General features: G+C 42.6%; 1 protein-coding gene across 1 annotated transcript in view; it reads left to right on the top strand.

Annotated features, from left to right (window-relative positions):
• Positions 1-24025, top strand: part of lpgat1 (lysophosphatidylglycerol acyltransferase 1) — a 58704-nt gene extending 34679 nt beyond the window's left edge. Inside the window, exons 6-8 of the mRNA XM_074616499.1 lie at positions 6329-6455; positions 20487-20593; positions 21249-24025. Of these exons, the coding sequence (XP_074472600.1) occupies positions 6329-6455; positions 20487-20593; positions 21249-21400 (386 nt within the window). The 3' untranslated portion in view covers positions 21401-24025. The remainder of the gene's footprint in view (positions 1-6328; positions 6456-20486; positions 20594-21248) is intronic.
• Positions 24026-24319: the final 294 nt, after the last annotated feature.

Raw genomic sequence — 24319 nt, forward strand, 5'->3', positions numbered from 1 at the left:
GATACGTTACATGGAAACACACCGTGTTAATAATAAGCCGACCACCTAACGGTACCGCCAGCTGTGAGCTGTGAACTGTTTTTAAAGTCACACACTTTTGCGGAGGTCTGTGTTCTCCGAGTGCCGTTCTAGTTATTCGTTGCAAAAATTTGCATTACGAGACAAAACATAATGAATTGGCCACATCAGCAAGAAGCTATCGTTTAGCTGCCTAGAGCTCAATCACTGCTCTTTCATCTGTCTCTTTACTGTCTTTATGTCCATATTGTCTTTAGACGGATCCAGATCCAGATATTATACTGAAGTCTTTGTTTGCAGTGAAGGTGATCTCCTTCCCTTTATTCCTCAGGAGAAACACCAGTTTTTCCACCACATGGTTTAACTAAGCAAAATGTTCCAGATAACACAGTAAACCTGCTTCTTGGAACCGTCCCTACGGCGTTAAAACGGCCGGAAACGTACAGATGGAATGAGTCCCTTATGCCCGTGCACACCCAGGTCACCCAGCGGATTCTCCTGGCTTCAGATCAAAATCCATTTCAAGGGTGTGCTGTGTTTATAGTAATTTGGAGAGACTTGGGCCAGCATTATTGAGAACGTGGCTCAGGGACTTTAGCCTTCCACGAGTCTGCTAACACAGCTCTGTGTCGGACGGCCTCAGCACTAACAGAGAGAGGGGCTGTCTGTTTATCCCTCTGCAGGACAGACTGTCAAACCAGAGGAGGAGGAGGATCTCTAAATCAGCCCTCGTAAAATTGGGATAAAGACGAGCTTCACTTACGTGCTAAATTATATGCTGCGTGTGCAAGTTTTTGTTTTGGCCTGACACAGAAAACACTGACGACAGCAGCGGTTTTGTTTATAACCTCTGGCAGGAAGGCGATTTTAAAATGTTTTTTTTAGACGTGTCAATCCTTTTCATGTCAAATTATATTTCCCCCTCTTCTGTGTAGTTCCAGTTCGTATCCCAGGTCTTTCTTTATCTCCCTGGCTGCGGTCGAAAAGTCTTTTTCTCTCAGGAAGGTTCCTAACGGAGTGAAATGACCCGGAAGTATCTCAGTAGCAGCCATGATGAGAGCTAGTTGAATCCTCTAAATGCTGAGGAAAGGTGCTTCAATGCTTCCTTTATTATCTCCTTTAACATATAGGATACACTGGACCGTCCTTTACCAGAGGAAAGGAGATAATACCATCCCACCATTCCTTGTTGCTGCAGAGCTAGACATCACGGCTAAAGCTGCATGCTAACTCTGTCACGGACAGGAAACGTTATCGTAACGTGCGGTCGAGCCGGCCGTCGCTCTCATCTCCGTGGTCAAATGGGCCGACGCTACGACTGTAGAGCACCCATATACTGACATTTATGTTAAATGCATTCAAACGGCCCCGATGGAGCTGACCATGGATGTATAAAGAGAACGGAGCTGACGGGAGAGCTAGAGACGGACTTGGAGAAGTTAGAGGAAGTAGACACGTGTGCTGGAAAAAATGTAATAAATACTACCTGACAATGACTGATATATTTGACTTCAGGACATCTCTGACTACATACATGCTGAAAAATCTAACATTTTAATGTATTAATTTAGATATTTTCTAAAGTAAAAGTCCCTAGAAGAGCAACTTTTTCCCCATGGTCTAGTGTTCACAAAGGTTAATAAAATCGCAATACATATCGAATCGGCAGCCAAGTATCGTGATAGTATCGTGATCAGGAGATAGGTGAATCGTCCCAGCCCTAGAAAAGACATTAGGACGTGATATATTGTCCTTTCCTCTGTTCCAGCAGCTCAGGAGGAGGGGAAGCGGAAGCTGGTTGCTGCAGCAGTGGCTCGTCCTTCCACTTGAATCTAGCTAATGGCATTAAAACTGAGGGCAAGAAAAGAAAAAAAACATGCATACCCAGAAGAGCGCTGTGTCCCTAGCTATCCTCTGTCTGTGTGTGTGTTTGTGTCTGGCTGATCAAAGACACAGCTCTGTCTCCCTCTGACCCTCCCTGATGCTCTGCAGAGGTGCCCAGAGCTCTGCTGACTCACTCAGAGACAAATGGTCCACTTGGAGGAAACAGGATTTGATGTAAATGTGTGTGCCGTCGTGTATCAGCCATGCAATGTCACCCGGGCTACTGCTCGGCGCGGACGCGAGGCACATGGGTCACTACTAGTCACCAGTGTAGTCCACCGCCTGCAGAAAGACAGGCCGAGACTGGCGAGGCTTATGCATTTATAAAACTGTGTGTTTACAGTTGGCAGGTATGCAAAGTTCACAGCTGTGAGTCATTTAGGGTGGGAACGGAGCTCCATGTGACCCAAAGGTAAAAATGTGTTTGATAGCAGCGAAACCAATCAGAGGAGGTTTTCTTTATCCAGTCAGTGGGAGGGGACATGCGTGGGTTTCTAGTGTTGTAATGGGTCTGCAGAGTGGCCTGATAGAGAGCCAGATATCTGCCGGTGTGTTTCCTTCCTCTTAACTGTTTACAGAAGGACGGGGCCTCTCCGGTGTCATTTTAAATTACCACGGCTGCTGTTATTACAGTATTGTTTGTCACGGCACGCAGGGCACCGGCGATACCTTGGCTCGGGGCCCTCGTTTCTTTGGCCGGCCGCTCGCAAGAGACGATGGCTGCCTTTCAACACACTTGGACAGACCTCTAGATCCAATTACCCACACAGGGATCGCTCGTGGTGTTAGCCAGTCCCTTCAATACCGAGGATGCCTATCAAGTCACTGTAACATTGGTATAATTGAGCCGGCAGTCTGGACCTCAGCTGCTGTTTTTTGCCTCGTCTAGTGTTAGAGTTAGAAACCTATATAATACTGAGTAAACCGAGGTGTGCATTCTTAAAGGACTTTTTTTCACATTGCATGTACGTGCTCAGCGATGTGGCGAGCTAAACACACTTCCTAAAGAGGTTGAGGACAAGTTGGCCTTTAAAGTCTTTACTGGAAGCAATTGAGAAACAGTGAAAACTGTGTTAGACAAAAAAAAAAACATTCAGGAATATAAAATGTAAATACAAAACATGTATAAAAATCCAATATTACCATAAAGCAGTTTGATTGATTTGCAATTGATAGTAATACACCGAGTTATGAAAATGCTTTATATCGCCAAACTCCACATTCAAAATAGCACTCAAAATGACAGGTATTTAGTTGAGTAGCATTGTCTGTTGTAAATGACAAGGTGATTTGTACTAACAGACATGAACATAACGTAGGGGGGGGGGGAGTGCTGGCTGCACAGTAGCAGCAGCCTGTGACATTAGTCAAGCAGTCAAATATATGCACTGCTTCACATCCAGCTCATTTTAGATCCAACTGAGGCTGCTGCTGTTTTTCTCTTTCGCATGTGACGAGCTTGTTAGTTAATGCACTTGTTTGCTGTCAAAACCTGCACAGTCGGGTGTTAATGGTTCAGTACAAAGACAGATCTGGGATGTGTTTAGATTAGCTCTAAATGCTAGAGGCATGGGGAAACATGGAGGTGAAGAAATGTGGCTTTCAACATTGTTGTTGTCGTGGATCTTATAGTGGACATGCTGTTGAAAGTCACTGCATCCTTATTGTCAAAACCACAGCATACTTCACACACACACACACACACACACACACACACACACACACACACTAGTAATGTTTGAGTCAACATCAGTCCTGCAATGAATAACAGCTTTAAAGTAAAGAAAACACACCACCCTTTCATTTATTAGATTTGATCTCATTTGCGGTTACATGCAGGTGAGCACAGAGCCGACCCTACATAATGTACATAAATACTCGCACACATGCAACCTCACAGCTGACAGATATATATCACGTGTTTAGTATTCCCTCTCCATCTGTCAACCTTCACCTTCCTGTTTCACTTCTTTCTTCACCTTTCGTCTTACCCTGTCATGAATGGAGGGTCCACTAGGTTTCATTTTATTGTTTTTATCAGCTCTTAGGGCTGGGCGATATGACGATATGTATCATCAAAATGATTTAAAAATGTCTCATTTCTATTTTTCTATATCGTGATGTCGAAATGCCTGCGATTTGGCAATATTTACGTCATTTGGACGACGTTTTTAATTCTGATCCTCACACGTGAGAGCGGTAAAGACCAGAAGACCTAGGAAGGATATAAGTATAGGTGATGTTTTCACCGGCGTTGGTTTGTTGGTTTGTCTGTTACCAGGATTACCCCAAAGGTCTGTAATGGATTTGAATAAGATTTTTTTGTGAGGATCGGGGTGTGGCACATCGAACAATCCATTAGATTTTGGTGGTGAGCCGGATCATGATCCGGATTCAGGATTTTTTTTTTAAGGATTACAATCAGCCAGAACATTAAGACCTCAGGGTATAACACATGGGCAGTGTGACTGATGACGCGTTGATGACGCCTGACCCCGCCTCTTCCCTTCAGAGAGAGAGAGCGGGGGGTGGGGACAACTGTAGATTCTGCGTTTTTTCACATTAAACTCTGAGTTTTAGTATTGCTGGATATATTACTCATTTTGACTGTCAAAATGAAAATGCACTGAATTCAGGTGAAGAAGAACCTCATTATTTAAAGTCTTATTTTGATGCAAAGATTTGTACATTAGCAGGAATGAAGCACAATGTGAAAGCAGTCTGTTTTTTATTGGCCGTAATCTTGCAGCCTTACTATATCGTGATATATACAGTTATCAAGATATGAGATGATGAATATCGGGGTAGTAGATTCTGGCCATATCGCCCGGCCCTATCAGCATTTTCTGTGGTGATTTACTGGTGAAATAACATGATGATAACAAGATAATAACATGATAATAACATGATATTAACATGATAATAACATGATATGAAGGTTTAGCTTTTGAGGTGAAACTGGTTCTACTGTGACTCATATAGTCGTAGCTGCCAGCTGAATTCTGTCCAGTTGGGACTTCAGCTGGTCAGACTGTGTTTTCCACCAGTAACGTTGGCAGGTAACCAGCCTCCATTTGGCTGCATGATATAAAATAAATCTCCAGGGACACCTCGTAGTTAGAGATGCTGCTCTTAATGTGGATGACCGGGGTTCATTGTGGGGCTGCTTTCTGTGGGTTCTTGACCTCTAGAACAGGCCTGGAGTCACATCATTTTTAGGGGCCAGCAAGGCCATCAAATATAAAATTGATTTTAAGTCCATGGAAATAATCATCTCTAACTTAATGGTTAAAGATGATTTTATTTTAAAGAGGACCTATTATGCTCATTTTCAGGTGCGTACTGCGTATTTTGGGTTTCTACTTGATCGTCTAGGAGCAGTGTTTCTGTGGAGGAGAGTAACTCCCTTTGGCCTGGACTTTTGGCTTTTGTAACTTTGCAGAACTTTTACATGCACAAAAAAAACTATATAATACAGTAAATGAAAGGAAAAAACACAAAAGCATAATGGGTCCTCTTTAATACATAATATAAATTAAATAAATAAATATAAAGCTGTTTATTTCACAAAATAATTTATTGGTATCTAGAAATTTTTCATCATTTGTAAGTTGTTTATTGTTATTTCCTACTTCGTTGTGCTGTAGGCTACAGACAAATTGTTAAAGTCCAGTTATGAACGACATGGATCAAAGATTTCTGGCTGTGTTTTAGTTGTTAAAATATATTAATCCTGATGAATATTTCGTATCTATATTTCACATACAGTGTCTGTTAGCAGGAGAATGCTCACATTTCGTCTCCAACTTGAAAAACTAGAAAAGGAAGGAGAAGGAGCTGGTTTTGGGTGCATCCCCTCAACTAGCGAAGGAGACACTCCGACAAAAATAGACTATTTGTAGCAGAGTGGAGCGGAGAGCCGCTTCTGGGACGCTTCTGAAACGTGGTGGATCTGGTGGAATCACAAGCATTGTGTAGAGTGGTAGCGATCAGCTACAGCGGCATCAAACTATTGTCATAAATAGCCTGGTTTTCCATCGGTTCATACCAGGCTCGAAATCTAACCGACCACTGGTTATGTGCGCAGCGTTAAACTTGATGTTGCCCAGTAAAAGACAGTGGAGTCTAAAAAAACGTATTGACACAAAAGAAGCAGAGGAGCAAACGGCGAAATCAGCTGGGGCAGTGTGGACGAGGCATCGAGGACAATGTGACCGCAGGGCAAACCATTTTCATTAAGGCCAGACAGAGGGTCGTGTCCGCCGGTGAAATTCCTGCCCTGCCTCAGAGCCTGGTTGGTTGCAGGCAAACACTGTCAATGTGTGGATTATTTAAGTATACATAAAATACTGGGTCAAGTTGTAGCCTAGATCCCTGCTTTTAAAATGTGTCCTAACTTCCTATATGTGTGTTTCTTCTGTGACAGGTAATAAACGTAAAGGCCTGCAGTGGGTAGTAGACGTGACCATAGCGTACCCCAAAGCAAGACCCATGGACATCCAGACCTGGATCTTTGGCTACAGACCTCCAACAGTCACACATGTACACTACAGGTAAGAATAACATGTTGGTCCTTTCACACTAATAGCTGGTTTGCAATTATACATCATCAACACACTCCCCTTTAAGCTTTTATGCACAGCAATAAACAAAGGTAGTATAGGTGGATGGCGAAAAAACGGGAGGCGAATAAAAAACACTGTCGTCTTCATAAAATAAGATAAGATCAGATATTCCTTTATTAGTCCCACAGTGGGGAAATTTGCAGTGTACAGCAGCAAAGGGGATAGTGCAAAAAACAAGAAGCTTCAGTAAAAAGCACGATACAACACGGTGCAAAAAGTGAAACTAAATATGAGCATTTTAAATAGAAGGAAATATTAAAAATAGGAACAATATATACAGTATTGATTACAACCTGACTATTAACACAATTGTTCAAGTGGAAAAATGAATATTGCACAGTATGAATTACTCCTGAGTAGTATTGATATTGCACAGTCAGTGTAAAGTATAGTGCAGTTATTGTCAGTTTTTGGTGTGTATGTGGTCTACTGGGAGTCTACAGACTGTGATCTACATATCAGCCACAAGAAACCAGACTGCAACTAAACCTCCCGCTGCCGGCTCGTTAATAATACGTTCACGCTGATGACGTCTTTTAGGAACGGAGCAAACTAACTTATAAAGCAATAGACAGGCAAAGTTATTACACAAAGATTTGGTCTTTCTAACAAAGATTGTTTTAGTTGATTCGTCATTTTTTTTTTTTTTTGAAGTGGTGCTTTTTGTGTGATTCTTTGTGGAGAAACTCAGTTTTACAGATCTGTTGATTAAATCAACTAATCGTTTAGTTGACAAAATCATACGAGTGTTAGTCGACTATTCATTTCTTTGGTTGAGGACAGCTCTAGTTGTTCTACTGCCGGTGCACAAGTGCTTGAATGTGATAGATTATTGTGAGTGTGCAAGACAAAACACGCAAAGAAGTTTTGTAGTTGGTGATGTCGCAATATTTCCGAGTACATGTTGGCTTGGTAATGGAACAATTTGTGTGGTAATAAAAGGAAACGCAGTCGCCATCCTGTGTTCTGTAGCTGTGCTGCTCTTATGCAAAGCGAATGCATTCGTCCCTCCATATTGTCCTGCCGTCGGTGCCCTCCAGGTTCCCCTCTGTTGCTAATCCACCCACTCGAGGATGTGATGAAGGTGGGCCAGGATTAGATTTTCTGGAGGCTCTGCACAAGATAAATATGTCCCTCTGAGCATTGACAGGTAGATCATACGGGATGTTTCCAGACTCAAGCAGGAGTCATCAGATAGAAGTCATCTTGACCCTTAACATCGCCCCTGGACAACCTGCCGACTGTAGCTCGTGTGTGTGTTCACCTCTTGTGTGATAGGGCAAAGTAAAAGATGATTTATGAACCCCGGCTCGCTGGCTCCTCTCTGGAGGCGTCTCTGCCCACTTGGGCTGCTAGCTAAGGACTCATTAAGTCTGTAATTAGACGAGCAGAGGATGCACTAGTCCCAGCCCACCTCCGAGACTCTCTAATCAGCCATTGACACGATCGACTCCCCTCGCTCGGTCAGCAGCTCTGCAGGCCCGGGGACGGACAGCGAGGCACCCGACCGCGCCGAAAGCCCAGCTGGTCCCGCTACAAGTGTGCACACTCAGATCCGGTCGTGTAGACGACGCTGATCAGACAGAAGTCGGGGATCCGTGCTGGTGCAGGTGCAGAGTCAACAAGAGGATTAGATCTGCCTGCCGATCAGGGGAACACTGTGGGGGAGTGAGCGATGTGATGCAGATAGGAGGGACAGCTAGACATTAGTGCCACCCAACATTAACGAGAATAAAACAAATGTATTATTAAGTTAAGTTCATGATTCTTGACCGCTGGCTGTAGAGTAAAAATCCCTTTAGATTGGTGTCATACTATTATGATAATATCAGAATTGATGGTGTTGTCAGAAAACGTGCAGAGAAGAGAACCCTCAGACGACCTCACGTACGGTGTTAAGGGCCGTAACAACGAGCAGAGTGTCAGCTGTTGTCTCTTATCGGTGATTCAGCATGTTGAATGTGCAGCAGGCAGACTGGAGGCTGTCCGTGTGAGCGCTCCCTGACTGGCTGTCAGTGATTTAACCCGTTTAGTGATGAGGTGTCTCCTTATTTTGTTCTTCCACAAGCAGATTCATAATAGCGTGGAAATGGTTGTATATTGTTTGTTTATCTTTGTGAGATGTTTTCTTTTCTGGTTTATAAATCCAGACTTCTGACTAGTTATTTCTAGGGGTGGAGAAAAAAAATAGCTTCACCTATGTATTTTTTTTGTGCGTTTTGAAATGGATTATTTGAATGCCAGAATCAATATATCTGCTTCATTTGAGTCTAGGCGGAGGTAGATCAAAGTTACCGCTTTTATTGTTGTAGTAACGTGACGTCATATCCGTTCCGTACCCGTCATCCAAAACAAACCGCAGCCTGCCGCAACGAGAAAGTAGAAAACAGCGGAGGGTCTGCGTGGATACGACCTGCACCCTCACATGTTAAATCCAGCGTGGTAAACGCTACACATGCAGTAAAGTATGGAAACACTTTGGGTTTCACACATTACCAGGAAAAGCAGAGCTAGACATCACGGCTAAAGCTGCATGCTAACTCTGTCATGGACAGGAAACGTTATCGTATCACGGTAACGTGCGTTCGAGCCGGACGTCGCTCTCATCTCCATGGTCAAATGGGCCGACGCTATAACTGTAGAGCACCCATATACTGACATTTATGTTAAATGCATTCAAATAGCCCCGATGGAGCTGACCATGGATGTATGAAGAGAACGGAGCTGACGGGAGAGCTAGAGACGGACTTGGAGAAGTTAGAGGAAGTATACAAGTAAAAAATTTAATAAATAATGACTGATATATTTGACTTCAGGACATCTCTGACTACATACATGCTGAAAATCAAACATTTTAATGTATTAATTTAGATATTTTCCAAAGTAAAAGTCCCTAGAAGTGTATGATTCAACTTGTGTTAAAAAAGTTAACAAAGATTGCAATATGGAATCGCAATACATATCGAATCGGCGCCCAAGTATCGTGATAGTATAGAATCGGAAGATAGGTGTATCCTAGTTATTTCCTCAGGCGTCAGCTGTTAGCTAGAAGTCAGCGTTTAGTCTTTGTGGTGCGTTCAAGTCCAACAGTTTAACAGAAGACATGTGAGCGTGTGTTGGTGTGTCGGGGCCCTAAATCCCTCCGCCTGACAGTTTCTATGTGAAGTGACCTTGATAGTAGACGGCCGTCCTCCCTCCCGTGTTATCGTTTTTACGGGGCTGTATAGATTACTACCGCGCCTCGGCTTCAAAACAGGCAGCTGAGAATTGAGTAATATTCTGGATGAATCCACGTTTAATCCCTCCACCTCCCTCCCTCCCTCCCTCCCTCCCTCCCTCCCTCTCTCTCTCTGTGGCTGCCTCCAGTCCTCACCCGTCAGCCCCACCCTCCCTCCCTCCCTCCCTCCCTCTCTCTCTCTGTGGCTGCCTCCAGTCCTCACCCGTCAGCCCCACCCTCCCTCCCTCCCTCCCTCCCTCCCTCCCTCCCTCCCTCTCTCTCTCTGTGGCTGCCTCCAGTCCTCACCCGTCAGCCCCACCCTCCCTCCCTCCCTCCCTCCCTCCCTCCCTCTGTCTCCTGCCCTCTCTCCATATAATCTCAGTCTTCCAGATTGCAGCATCATAAACCCTCTGTGAATGGCAGATGGGAGAGCTAGGTGGGTGTACAGGGGCCGAGCGAGGGCAGCAGTGGGTGTTAAATACGTTGAAATCCTTTTCTTTTAAATGCACCATCTCCTCTCTTCTGTTTTTTTTTTTTTTTTGTGCTGCTGTGTGCGTTTCTGAAAGCTGCTGTTTGAAAATATCTGAAAGGTGACATGATTTATGGCGTCTGAGTCTGCCTGGTCATCACACGGGTTGCTTTCTAGCTGCACACCTGGCTTTTTCTCTCTGGGAGAGACGAGGCGCTCACACGGAGTCGTTGAGCTCGCAGCCGTTAAGACATCTGAGGCACATTTTTTTCTCTCTTCGTTAAAAAAGGTTGCAAGTTAGTCGTTAGTGGATGTAAATCAGACGCTACATTTCCTGCTTTTATCATTTATTTATTTATTTTTTTACTCGTTTTGTATTTAATGAGGTTCATTCACCTCTTCTAGGATCAATATCTCTGACGCTCGTGTTTTACCTGTGAGTGTAATGAGCACCTTAGAGATGGTGTCTGGGGATAATTAATGAGTGGAGGGATCTTTTTTTTTTTCAAAGCTTAGGGTCTTCACTGAACATCTGTCGCCATGGAAACACATTACAGGAGTCATCCCCCCACCCATATAGAGAGGCAAAGTCCCGCCCCCCCTTCCAGTGGACCACCATGGGACTTTATTTAGGGAAAAAAATATATGAACGGTAGTCAACGGAGACACAAATATTTTTTTGATCCCGTTTGAATTGCGCCATGAATCACACATAGCTCTACAGTACAATTTATGTAATTCCAAGAATGTTTAGGGATCCCAGTATGAAGACATATTTAAACACATCATTTTAGAACAGGCGGAAACAGCCATAACATTATGACCACCTGCCTAATATTGAGTAGGTCCCCCTTTTGCCGCCAAAACAGCCCTGACCCGTCGAGGTATAGACTCCACTAGACTCGGGTTAAAGGGTTAGTTCGGATTCACCAAAGTGAGAAATCCGGAGTATTTGTAGACCTGTATTCATCTGTGCCTCTCTTACGTACAGTTTGTCTTTGAGAAGAGACTTCTTTACACACAAACTGACCTCGAACACGCTCCCTAATAAACAGCAGTGTGTACCGACATCCCTGTGACTGGGAAAAGTCAGCTCAGGTCACGTAGTCCGAATTCACCTGTGACAGTGGCTTAATGGCCTCTTACATCTGACCTCTGCACTGATAAGAGGACGAAGCTCCCGCGCTAGGCTGTCATTAGCCTCCACGCTGCTCCTCCTCCTCCTCCCCCCCCCACACCCTCCATCCCTCTCCGGTGTCCTGAAATGACAACAGTGACTCTCTGTCAGGGCCGTATGGTCACAGTGACCAGGTGAAAGTGTGCTGCTGCCACGTAGACACACAGATTAAAGTCTGTTTTGTGTTCATACTGACTTTTTACAAACTAACTAAGAACCATGAAGTTACATAAAATGACAGTTTTTTTGACAGTTTTCTTTCATCATCAGCAGGCCACTGACTCTTTATATGCATATTTATACTCTCTGGGAGGGATTCACCGCCATCAGTATCTGGTATCAGTCAGATACTGAGTTTATGTACTCTTACTCGTAAAACTACTCCAATACAACCGCACCCCATACCATTTCACGCTCCCCCGGGCCAGATTGGGAACGTCAGCAGCGCATGGCGGCTGCCTCGCTGAACTGCTTCGTCTCTCATGCGTGTGGCGTCCACGCCAGTGGCGTTTCTGCTGCTGCCAGCTCTTTCTTTCTACATAGTTTTGCCTTTCATAATGGTCATTTCATTTCTTTGTAAATGTCATTTATATTTATTTTAGACAGAAAAGGGTTAAGAAGCGTGTGCTCATTTGTAAATAATAGTAATAATCCACAATTAAAAGCCGGTACTTTATTCATTCATAGAGCCGTGCAAGTCACTGCATTTTCTACAACACTGTCGTGCAAATATTTCAGAATAAAAGCCTTGTGTTGACAAATGAAGGAATTCTGTCCACAGAAAAAAATGCTAGAGGGTTTTTATTTTGAAGCAAAAGCAGGTGTCAGCAGTTTGGAGAGATAATTTAGGATAAGCGATGATGACAAAGGCGGGCTTACCTTTATCTTTAAGGTAGGGATGCACCGATACCAGTATTGGGTATCGGGTTTGGTACTGTGCTCATGTAGTCGTACTCGCAAAACGGCTCCGATACAACGGCACCAATGCAACTTTACGGCAGCGTGAAGTTAACCTCTCGTCCTGAAGTTAACCTTCGGGCCCTCACGCCCACCTCCCCCCCGCTGGGCCGGGATCCCACCTCAGCCGGCACGCACCGGCCCTCACTTTCATTGCACCACGGGGTTTTGCTTGCACCCTCTGACTCGCGCGTGCGTTAGACTCCATGGTCCGTGTCTCAAGACAGGTCGGGTGGGTTGCCGACATCGCCGCAGAACCCTGGCACTTTTACGTGGGCCGCGGCGCAATGCGGTTGGGGCGCACTGAGGAGACTGCAACTCGACCTTGAACATCATAAATGGACAGAAACGGGACAATAAAGAAGCATTTTGAACCGTAATATTACAACAGGAGCAGCGGTCGCTATATTTCACTCACTTTGTCTTGAGGAGCTGTTAAAGTAAAGAAACCAAGAACAGGACTGGAGCTCAACACATATCTGTTTCAACTCGGAAAATCCCCACGCTCACATGGTGACATGCACATGTGTTACCATGGTTACTAAAGGATCTTGTATAAATATAGGCTGTATGCCATTTACACAGATCAGGAGATCACTTTCTTTAGCGGTTCACAATCTGAAGATGGATTTAATAGAAGTTGAGCTTTTGAATTTAATGTTTTCTTTAGTCCTCACCAGAGTTCAGTTTAGAGCTTTCAAACCAGAACGAACTGAATCAAGCAGGAAAAACCTTCTTGAGATACCGACAGCTTTTGAATATTCGCTGTAAAATATGTAAATGTAAGGAAATGATATCCTTGTGATCCTACCAGGCATAAAGAGTGATAAATCAGATATTACAAGCTCATGTTTGGTCCTCGTGCAGTATGTGACACATGAATGTGAGTCGTGATGTCGTCTCTGCGTGATGGAAACAAAGAGTGACTTTAACAGATGTTGGGTCATTTTTAAAGAGTTGCACATTAATTTATAACTCATAGATGATAACGTTCAAAACATCAACTTTCTACATGAGTTAGAAACATTATGAAGCTTGTTATAAATTTGTTGGATAATATGATGACATCATCACTGCAAACAAACCAGAACAGAGATGGGATTCCAATTACGATATTGGCTCTAAATCGTCTTGGAAAAGCCCGGGATGAAGGTGGCACATTAGAATAGAATAGAATAGCCTTTATTGTCATTGCACAGTCTCTTGTCATTGCATAGTAAATAAATCAGGATGAGATAATAAATGTATTGCACATGTTAGTGTTGCGGATGTGTTATTATTGCACATTTCTTCGACAGCTGAGAGAAGTTAGTGGTTATTAGTCATATGGTTGTTGAGTGTCCTGATAGCCCACGGATAGAAGCTGTCTTTTAGTCTGTTCGTTGTGCTGTTGATGCTCCGATCCCTCCCTCCAGAGGGCGGCACTTATCGCCCGGACCCCCCCGCTTAGTGCTCGCTGTGCCCTCCCTCCCTGCATGGAGGGACGGAGCTCTATGCTACGTTGCTGTCAACCTCACTGACCTCAGTGCGGTGATGTCGGCAACCCTCCTGACCCGTGGAGTCTCGTTTACCCCCTGCTTTCTGGGTGTGACTTTTCTGCCATGTCATCACCGTTCATATCTATACAACCAGTGTCTTTATGATGAAAGTGTTTACTAGAGCACAAAGTTCAAACTTAATTTTACAAATGAATGTACAAGTACAACGTACAGCATGTTCTTTCTAAATGTATGAAGTTTCCAAAGTCACTGAGTAATCGTGATCTCAATATTGACCAAAATAATTGCTTTATGATATTTGCCATAATAGAGAAGCCCTAATTTCCCCTACAGTTGTTTACTTTATGATAAGCTGTACGTCTACATCTGCTGGTGTGACTCTCTTAAAGTAAACTCTGGGTTTCCTTCCCAAAACACTTGTTTCACACTATTAATTCAGACTTCCATTTGAGCCAGTTGGTCTGTTTGCTTCTGCTCAGGGCCGTCAAAGTTAACGTAATATTAACGGGTTAACGCAAATTTGTTTTAATGACACTAATTTCTTTAAGGCATTAATGCAACTTGCGATTATTAGGTTGTAGCGGGTTCAGTTTTTAAAGCTAGAGTGAAGATACTGGTGTCATATTAAACTGGAAAAATCCATTGGTACCTACCATGTCATACTATCATGTTGGGAAGGAGGTTCAATAACGCTCCAAACTTATGCTAAATTTTGGCGAGGAAAAACTGTCATGTCCGTTTTCAAAAGTGTCCCTTGACCTCTGACCTCAAGATATGTGAATGAAAATGGGTTCTATGGGTACCCACGAGTCTCGAGTCTTGTTGCCTGTTGGGCTGCAGTTTGCCATGTTAAGATTTGAGCATATTGTTTTATGCTAAATGCAGTACCTGTGAGGGTTTCTGGACAATATTTGTCATTGTTTTGTGTTAATTGATTTACAATAATAAATATATACATAAGTTTGCATAAAGCAGCATATTGACCCACTCCCATGTTGATAAGAGGATTAAATACTTGCCAAATCTCCCTTTTAAGGTACATTTTGAACAGATAAAAAATGTGTGATTAATTAGTGTTTAATCGTGATTAAATATTTGAATCAGTTGACAGCCCTACTTGTGCTACAAACGTTGTATGTTTAGTGCTTAAATCTTCGTATTCTGAATAAGTTTTTTTAGGGAAACAGTCTTTTGAATCAACATGTTAGCAGTCTTCTCAACTTTTCCCCCTTCTGGCCGAGCCCGTTTACATCATTTACATCCTTCGGTGAAGATTTTGTCATCTCCAAACTATTTCCTGGAACCGCCTAGAGCCAGAGAGGAAACAGATTAAAGACTAAATTAACAGGCGGACTCCAACTTTTCTCTGATTGCTGTTAAAGGTTTGAAGAAGAGCCCTTAAGAGTGATTTACTTTGGACCCCAAAAGTAAAATGATACGAGGAAATCGCCATCATTATCGATCCAATGTGGCGCAAATGAAACAAAACCTTATGAATGCTTCATCATACTTTACTTATTCTTTGTGTAATCACTGCTTTAGCTGGTAAAACTGACCCTCACGCCACAGGAGGATTGAGAGAAAGACCTCAAAGGAAGCAGTTTGGGATTTGGAGCTTCGTTGCACATAGATGAGGACTCTTATCTTAACTAGAAAGAGACGGAGCAGGACTAGAGACTTTTTTTATATTTGCTCCCCAAGCCACACTGGTCGCTAATCTCAATATTCACCTTTAACAGCAGCGTGCCCGAGAGCAGGCCTCCCAGAGCACCTCTTTGTTTCTGGAGATTTCACGGCGAGAGAGGGAGATTTAGGGCCGTATAGAGTCCCCAAACAATGACTGGCTGCTGCCCTCCAAAGAGGCTTGTCGAGTGGACAGACTTTTCCACCAAGAGTCTAAATTTAATTAGCTTCTCAGCCCATTTAGAAAAGGGGAAACAATATCTCAAGAATAACAGCTTTACAGAAGCTAAATGGTTCAAACGAGGCAGTAAATACGGAGGATCAAAAGCTTCTGATTTGCTGTTTATAACCTGAATTAGTCTTTTTTTCTAATGAATAAACACAGGTTTTATCAACTGTCCGTGGAACTAACTATTTAACCTCTGAAGCCCTATAGGGTGCTGGAAGGTGTGGTTCGCTTAGACAGACATACCCAAAATAAATCAAGAATAGCTCCACAACTACCAGGTCTATATGCATGTATATGCTCTATGGATAGGTAAGACCTCAGAGAATTCATACCCAGTGTCAGGAGCATTGTGACTGTTACTATGCCTGAGTAAACTGTGATGAAACAAAAGAACAATTTACATTTTTATCCTCTCCTCAAATGTTTCAGTGGATAACACCAGTCTAGCAATGATGCCATGCACAGAGATGCCACTGAATTCATTCAGCAACTCCTTGACTACAACTGTGCCAAAGCAGATATAAATAACACAAAGCACATAGATTCTACAAAGGTTTTAGTCAGGATAGGACCAGGCCGACTCTCCGTTTGGCACACTTGGATACCCAAAATGTGCCAAATAGGTTTTCAACCTCTTGAAAGGGAATCTGGCTCTAAAATACTACTGATATCCACTACAGGAGGCTATCTGCACATAATGGAGCCTTTAGCCGTGACGTTTACCCTGTGCATCATCACATTCTACCAAGGTCGTCATCTGTCCAGCAAACTTTATATATTTTCCAGAAGATAACCACAACAAATGAAAGTGAGGATGTACAGGATGTAGTACAGGATGTAGTGCAGGTAGACGCATGCTAAAAGTCTGATGCTCATTGAAAGAAGAGACTGCAGCTCTCTCGCAGCTGTCTGTGTGAGCTCCACGGTGTCAGGTTAACAAGCCGGCCGCTGCCAAGTGGGTTAGGGTGGAAATGAGAGTGCTGTCGTGGCCCCATGCAAACACATCACCACCAGCTCACCATCACCATCACCACCATCATTACTGTACACTGTTACATGTGCCAGTGCGTCTCTCGGCACATCATATTCAAGCACACTCTGCTTCTTTTCACTCAGTCAGCACATTATAAAGTTTCCATTTTTCACGCCGCTGTAAACAAAATCACAGCATCTGTTTGGTATCCAGTCACTGATCGATCAAAGTCTGCTGATGTTGGCCGCAGCCTGAACTTTAGTGCAACCTGTTAGACGTCAGCAGCCAATAGAGTCCTGGCATGTGCACCACCTCAGGAAAATATAACTTCTCACCTACATTTTAGTGCCATAAAAAGTAATAAAAGTTTATGAGATGTCGTCACCAAATGAAAGCAGCTTATCTCTCCAGTTGATGCAACTATAAAATGAGATCATGGTAATCAAATACTTAACATCTATTGATATGTTAATACAGAAAAGGCCATAAAAAAACAGACAAATGCCACAAACTGTGCAGTACTGTACACATGTATGCTGTGAGGGTTTCTGGCCAATATTTGTCATTGTTTTGTGTTAATTGATTTCCAATAATAAATGTATACATACATTTGCATAAAGCAGCATATTTGTCCACTCCCATGTTGATAAGAGTATTAAATACTTGACAAATCTCCCTTTAAGGTACATTTTGAACAGATAAAAAATGTGCGATTAATCGTGATTAACTGTTTTAATCGATTGACAGCCCTATTACAAACAATTCATACTATTCAACTATTTAGCATGTCCTATTCTTAAATCATTCGACTCGGCAACAGTAAACATGTTGAATTTTTTCCTTCTTTGATATGCAGGAAAAAGTCACATAATAAAAATAAAAATGGCATACGGTGGGATAAATTATAGTTAGTTGTATCTATCTAATCTGAAATAATCCATAGGACTGGATCAAGACAGCGTGATTGGTAGGCGTCTAAATGTGGAGTCGGTGAACTTCAACATGCTGTTTGATTTTGGCTGCGAGTGGCCGCAGACGTTTGTTCTCCAAACAAACCCCGGCTGAACTAACGAGCTGATACGGGGAAGATACCGTACGCTATCTAAGCATGTTTATTTGCTCTTGACCAGAATTAGCAAAGCAGCGCCTCCTTCGACCTCTACAAATGACCCCGAGTTCTGCATGAATATTTCAGCTGCAGGAAAGCGCTGCGGCCGTCACCTGCCACCTGCCACCCAGGTCCCTAAATGCTCAAACCTTCCGATTAAGCGGTCCGAGCCGGCTCCTGTCTCCCTCTGACGGGATCACAGAGCTATCGGTTTACATTTAAGAGTAGAGTAAAGGGCCTCTGGCAGGCGTCCTGTACTGGAGCAGGTGTGAAACGCTCTCTGAGCTTGCATGTGTTACATTTAATCATTCATTTACTTATATTTAATGACAACAACACCCCTGTCAACAATCACTGCTGTGAAAAATGCACAATTCATGACAAAAATAGATTCTTAATGGGAACTAGATGTGCAGACAAAACCAAAAAATACCACCAATATGAAGCAGTTACAGGAAAACACAACTTTTATTTTTGAAATGGCGATTTGCTTGATTTATACTTTGCTTTAATTGCTACTTTCTGTCCACATATTATCATATCATGCCTTTTGAACTCTGCAATAGAGATGGTCTGCCAGTTGGTATTATTGCTCATTTTTATGTCATTTCTCGGAGTATCTTCAAATGCTTCACATCCCTAAAATATGTACATTAAAATATTTTTTGATCTGTTCAAAATGTACCTTAAAAGGAGATTTGTCAAGTATTTAATACTCTTATCAACATGGGAGTGGACAAATATACTGCTTTATGTAAATGTATGTATGTATATATTTATTGTTGGAAATCAATCAATAAACACAAAAGAATGACAGGTATTCTCCAGAAACCCTCACAGGTTCTGCATTTAGCATGTCTGTGTCCTTAAACATCATCCTGACAGGAGTGCTGCTGCCTTTTCCTCAGATTGCTTTTTAAATATATAAATCGATCACTTTAGTAATCAATACTGTATCACTTATTACTTCCCTCCTCCAGAAGCTCTCCTGCTAGACACAGATGTACTTTTAACGGTGGACATTATCCAGTCGGGAATATTGAGCAAATGTTGAGTGCAGAGGAAACGCTGGTCTGCTGGTCTGAGGGAGGAGACGGTAACCTCTATTTGAAGGTGACCAGGAGCTGCTCTGGTCTGGTCTGAGAGCAGCCTACTAGGGACCCCTTCTGGCTACACGCTACACTTCAGCAGCACTCCCATGTTAAAGTGACCCTTCATTGTTTTCACAATGTCAACCAGTCATTGGGTTTCCTTTAAAAAGGGGTTTGTCATCATGTGTGAATCATAGTTTCAGCCAGCTGGAGATGCTTCATTTGAGAAATAAACAGCTAGTGGAGGTTGACGACTAGATTATAGATAATAGAGGTGAAACAATTAGTCGATCGACTGGAAGTTCAACGGCAACAAAGTAGATTTATAATCCAAAAATGGTTCCCACCTCTCAAAGGTCAGGATTTGCTCGTTTCTTTCATCTTATATCATAGTAAAGTGAGTATTTTTGGTAGGACTGGGTGATTAATCAAATTTTATTTTCAGTTATTATGAAAACAAGATAAAGCAAAGCAAGATAATCCTATCTGATCTTATTTATTTTATAATTTATTTATTTCGATTTATATATTTAAATATATTCTTTATTATTTTATTTATTTATCTATTTTTTACATTTATTTTCTATTTATTTTTTTCCCGGTTGAATTGTATTTAAAGTTCAAGAAAATCCACTGTTAAAAAGACAAGTTTTTTTTTTTAATAAACCGCAAATTTTATCTGTTCAAAATGTAGCTTAAAGGGAGATTTTGTCAAGTATTTAATACTCTTATCAACATGGGAGTGGACAAATATGCTGCTTTATGCAAATGTATGTATATATTTATTATTGGAAATCAATTACCAACACAAAACAATGACAGATATTGTCCAGAAACCCTCACAGGTACTGCATTTAGCATAAAACAATATGCTCAAATCATAACATGGCGAACTGCAGCCCAACAGGCAACAACAGCTGTCAGTGTGTCAGTGTGCTGACTTGACTATGACTTGCCCCAAACTGCATGTGATTATCATAAAGTGGGCATGTCTGTAAAGGGGAGGCTCGTGGGTACCCATAGAACCCATTTACATTCACATATCTGGAGGTCAGAGGTCAAGGGACCCCTTTGAAAATGGCCATGCCAGTTTTTCCTCACCAACATTTAGTTTGGAGAGTTATTTATCCTCCTTTCATATGATACCAGTATCTTCACTCTAGCTTTAAAACTGAGCCCGCTACAACCTCTGGAAGATCGGTTGCGTTAATGCGTTAAGGACATTTTTCTTTATTTTTTTTTTGTAAACAAACCATTTAGTGGATCTCCATGACTCGTCCGGCTCCTGTCCGGCTCCTCTCAGCACTTCTGTCTCTCTCTGATGAGGCTGCCAGCTAATGAATCCCCAAAAACAAGCTGAAGCTTCAGCAAACACACACACTACCGCTCTAATAGATCTGAAACAGACCGCTCAGCTCACGGACCCCGGCTGACACCCGGAGTTTGGACTGCAGCTTCCACGACGGATCAATGCAGAGACAGACAGTTTGTGCTGAGTGAGACTTCAGTAATCCTTTTTTCTCTGTTTCATCTCCTCCCTTCTTTTCTTCCTCCAGGATATACCCAATAAAAGAGGTTCCTGTGGAGGCCAAGGCTCTGACTGACTGGCTGTATCAGAGGTTTGTGGAGAAAGAAGAGATGCTGACCCACTTCTACAACACAGGTCTGTCTCACCACGTCAGCTCCTTAAAGTCAAACTCAAATCTGAATTCTATAAACTATGATGATACTGCAGCTATGATGCAGATATTTTCTATTTTTCAAAAAGAAGCTTAAAAAAACGTATTTAATAAAAACATATTTGTCCGAGCGTCAACCGTCTGAGCGTTTCCCATGGCAACGGTTGACTGACATTTGAGGGATGCTGTTGCTAGGAAACACACTGACTACGTTATCACGCACAAAATATTCAGTTTCGGGGTCCCTTGACCTCTGACCTCAAGATATGTGAATGAAAACTCTGAGATGAACCGAGTGAAAACTGTATCTTATTAGGTAAAACAGATGTTGACAAACTGCGTAATTTGCAGTTGAAAAAAGTTAATAAATCGCAATATATCCCATCACAATACTCAGCACATCATAAAAAGATCGTATCGTGGGGCCTCTGGTGATTCCCACCTCTAATTTCTTCATATTGATCATTACAATCTTGACCAAATAAGTACACAAGTAAAAACAAACATTAAGTACATGTGTACTAATTTCTCAGAAAAATAAACAGATTTTGATTTCAGTTTGACTTTAAATCACAACATCTTGCTTTAACAAATCTGCATCAGAGCTCCATCCTGACTGGTCTGTGTCTCTGTCTCCAGGATCATTCCCCTCTCCAGAAGGACAGAAGGAGGCGGTGTCCAAGCGGATGGTCATCGACCCCGTGTGGCTGTGCATCATCCAGTCGTTTGCGTTCGTCTCCGGCTACGTGTGGTACAGCGTCCTCCGGTACCTCTACTGCTGTTTATTTTGAGTGCGCTGATGAGGCGAGAGTCTTTATCGGACCACTGGAAAAGCCTCAGGATCAGTTGGTGTGTGGCCCAGCGTCATACTCGCCCCCCTCCTCCCCCCCAATCCTCTACGATGGATGAATGTACATTTACAACGGCGGAGAGACTTAATAGGAAACAAAAAAAACATATGAAGAACACACAGAATACAATAAGAAACTGGTCACAGTCGCATAGTTAACTTGCACACAACCCTAACGCCACACACTTCGCTCCTACGGCCTAAGCAGAATAATCTCTCGCACTCGTCACGACTCACATTTTTGATGTTTACACGTCCTCATACACGTAGACGCTCACATAACTTTTTATTGAACGAAAAACGAGGCTCAGGACTCCTCCAGAGGACGCTCTGGACCGGACTCTCTCTCTTCCCCCCCTCCTAGGCTTTAGCCGTAGTAGTTTTACAGAGTATAACGTGTGTCTGGACGCGCGTACGTGTGTGTGGGTGTGCGAGTGAATACATGTGACTAGAAGCATAATGTCTGCCCTTATTCTTCTTCCTGGCGAGAGTTGATGAAGCCCACTGGACCTCTCTTTCAGCCCGCCGACTAGCCGGCTGGCCACACCTTCCAGAGCGAGCGGCTGTATGAACGTTGAGGCGGCGGCGCCCCGCTGCTCCTCTGGCCTTCATTGCACTAAGGATCCATACTGCCCTAACCGCTCCCAGTCCCAGGAGATATTCCTGCGTGGTAGCCGTCAATGTTTTTAATTTCTTTTTGTTTTCTTCCTGCATATCTCCACAACAACGGCCATTGTATTTGTTGTTGATGTCTCCTTCTTTTTTTTGTTGTTGTTTTTTCCCGCCTGTCTGTCGAGGCAGTATTGTGAGCTCACTGAGATCATGTTTACACTGGCAGCCCTGCTGAGAGCCTAAAGGGATATGGCGGCTATGACGCGGCGCTCGATTTTTAAGGATTTCTTTGTCGGGATGTTGAAGAAGAGGAAGTTTTAAAAAAAAAAGGAAAAACGTGGTGGCACGCAGGGCGAGGAATCGCAGTCCGATCACCTAAAAAGTGGATTCCACCCTCTGCTCTCCAACATACATACACAAACATGCACACACAGCCATGTGCAGCTACACAGCAGTCTCTCTCTCGGAGGATCATCTCAGCGAGCCAAGCTGAGACGGACTCTTATTCCCCCATTGGACTACATAGTTTTACAAATATTTAAGCCATATGCTTAGTGTCGTCGGGTGGGAAAAAGACAGGGGAAAAAAACTATGATTTTTTTTTTTATAGAAAGCTACCCTAATGTTCAGCATCTAAAATAGAGATTTTGGCTTACAGAACTATAGGTGTCATTACTGTAAATTTACAGCATAACCTGCCTAAGTGAGTGTGTGTGGTTGTCTTTCTCCTTCTCCCCTCCTCCATTTTTTTGATATATATGATTCATGTCGTGTTGCTCTGTGACGTCCAGAGTGTGGCGGCGACTTTTCACCAAACGAGTGGTCAAATTTTGATTTGTTTTTTAAAAATTACACGAAAGTGTCGTCCTCATGTCATGGTATGTTTAAATCTTGTACATAACAAAGCTGAGGAAGGAGAGTTGTTGGGAAATGACGGCGACGTTTCTTTCTCTCTATTTTGGTCCCGTGATGATTTCAGAGGATTTTAAGTTTATCATGAATGTTTTTTTAAAAAAAAAAAAAAAGAAGAAGAAGAAAGCGAGGATTTTCCCTTCACTTCTCAGTGTTAACCCTTTTTTTTTTATTATTTCCTGACCAGGAAGTTGTTGTGTGCTTCAAGCTACTGTACGTCCGTGTGCCCAGTTTCAAACTTGTACATTTTAAAATCAGGATTCAGCGGAAAAAACCTCGACTATCAAGCCTTACCTGATGTCCTGGTTGCGCCACAATCCCAAATAATGCTGTTTTCCTCACAATCCCTCTTGACAAACATTTGTTATAAAAGATGGTTTCAACGGTGTCGAGCTAAAAAACTGGGCCAGCGAGGGAGGGATCACTCTTCACATATACGAGGGAAACTCTGGCAGGGCCCTGCAATGATGCAGCTGTTCTCTCTCGAATGTACTCGTGTCGTGGTCAATTATATGTAATTTGCTTAGCCTGCTTTAATTAGGGAAATTATAGAGGAGCAGCAATTATCATTGTCATAAACTGATGCCTAAAAAGGTGCATTTTTAGTAGATACTGCCCTCCCTGTGTGCCACTGTTGGTAGAAACTGTGTGTGAAATGAAAAAAAAGGGCTACCTGACTGGGTAGGTGTTAAATCAGGCTGTAAATGTGATTCATCCAGCGGCCCTGGATTCAGATTCCCCTCCACATCGTGAGAGTGACTTGAAAATGAAGCTTCGTCGTGCTTTTTTTTTTGTTTTCACTTCTTTTTATTTTATTTAATTTAATTTAATTTTTTTAATTTTATGACCATGTTTCCAAAGAAGGCAGGGAAATAATGTTTTCCTAGATGTGGTTTTAGGAAATAAACACAATAGGGATTTAAACAAATTATACTAGAGCTGTCTGTAATTTTCCATTTTGTACTTCTCCTTTAATTCCTAGCTACACAGCCGTTTTACAACACAAAAAGACTTGTGCTGGAATAAAACATAAAGATCCGAACGGTGTAATGCTTTTCTTTTTTAACTAGTTTTAGGCACTTAACGTAAATAGTGTTTTATCACGGTTATATTCCTTTTGCTGTTCAGTTCCTCTGTAGTCACAGGTTTTCATAAAGAATGAAGCTTAAAGGGAGCGTTTGGGTGTTTTGAAGTGGGGTTGTATGAGGACAGAGCCAGGTTGGCTGTTTCTCCCTGCTTCCCATCTGTATGCTAACTGTCTATTTAACATACAGAGAGTGGGATCAGTCATCTAATGTAAACTCTGCAAGAAACCAATAAGCAGTTTCCATAAATG

This window comes from Sebastes fasciatus, chromosome 18 (genome assembly GCF_043250625.1).
Source record: "Sebastes fasciatus isolate fSebFas1 chromosome 18, fSebFas1.pri, whole genome shotgun sequence".
In the NCBI taxonomy this organism is placed as follows: Eukaryota; Metazoa; Chordata; class Actinopteri; order Perciformes; family Sebastidae; genus Sebastes; species Sebastes fasciatus.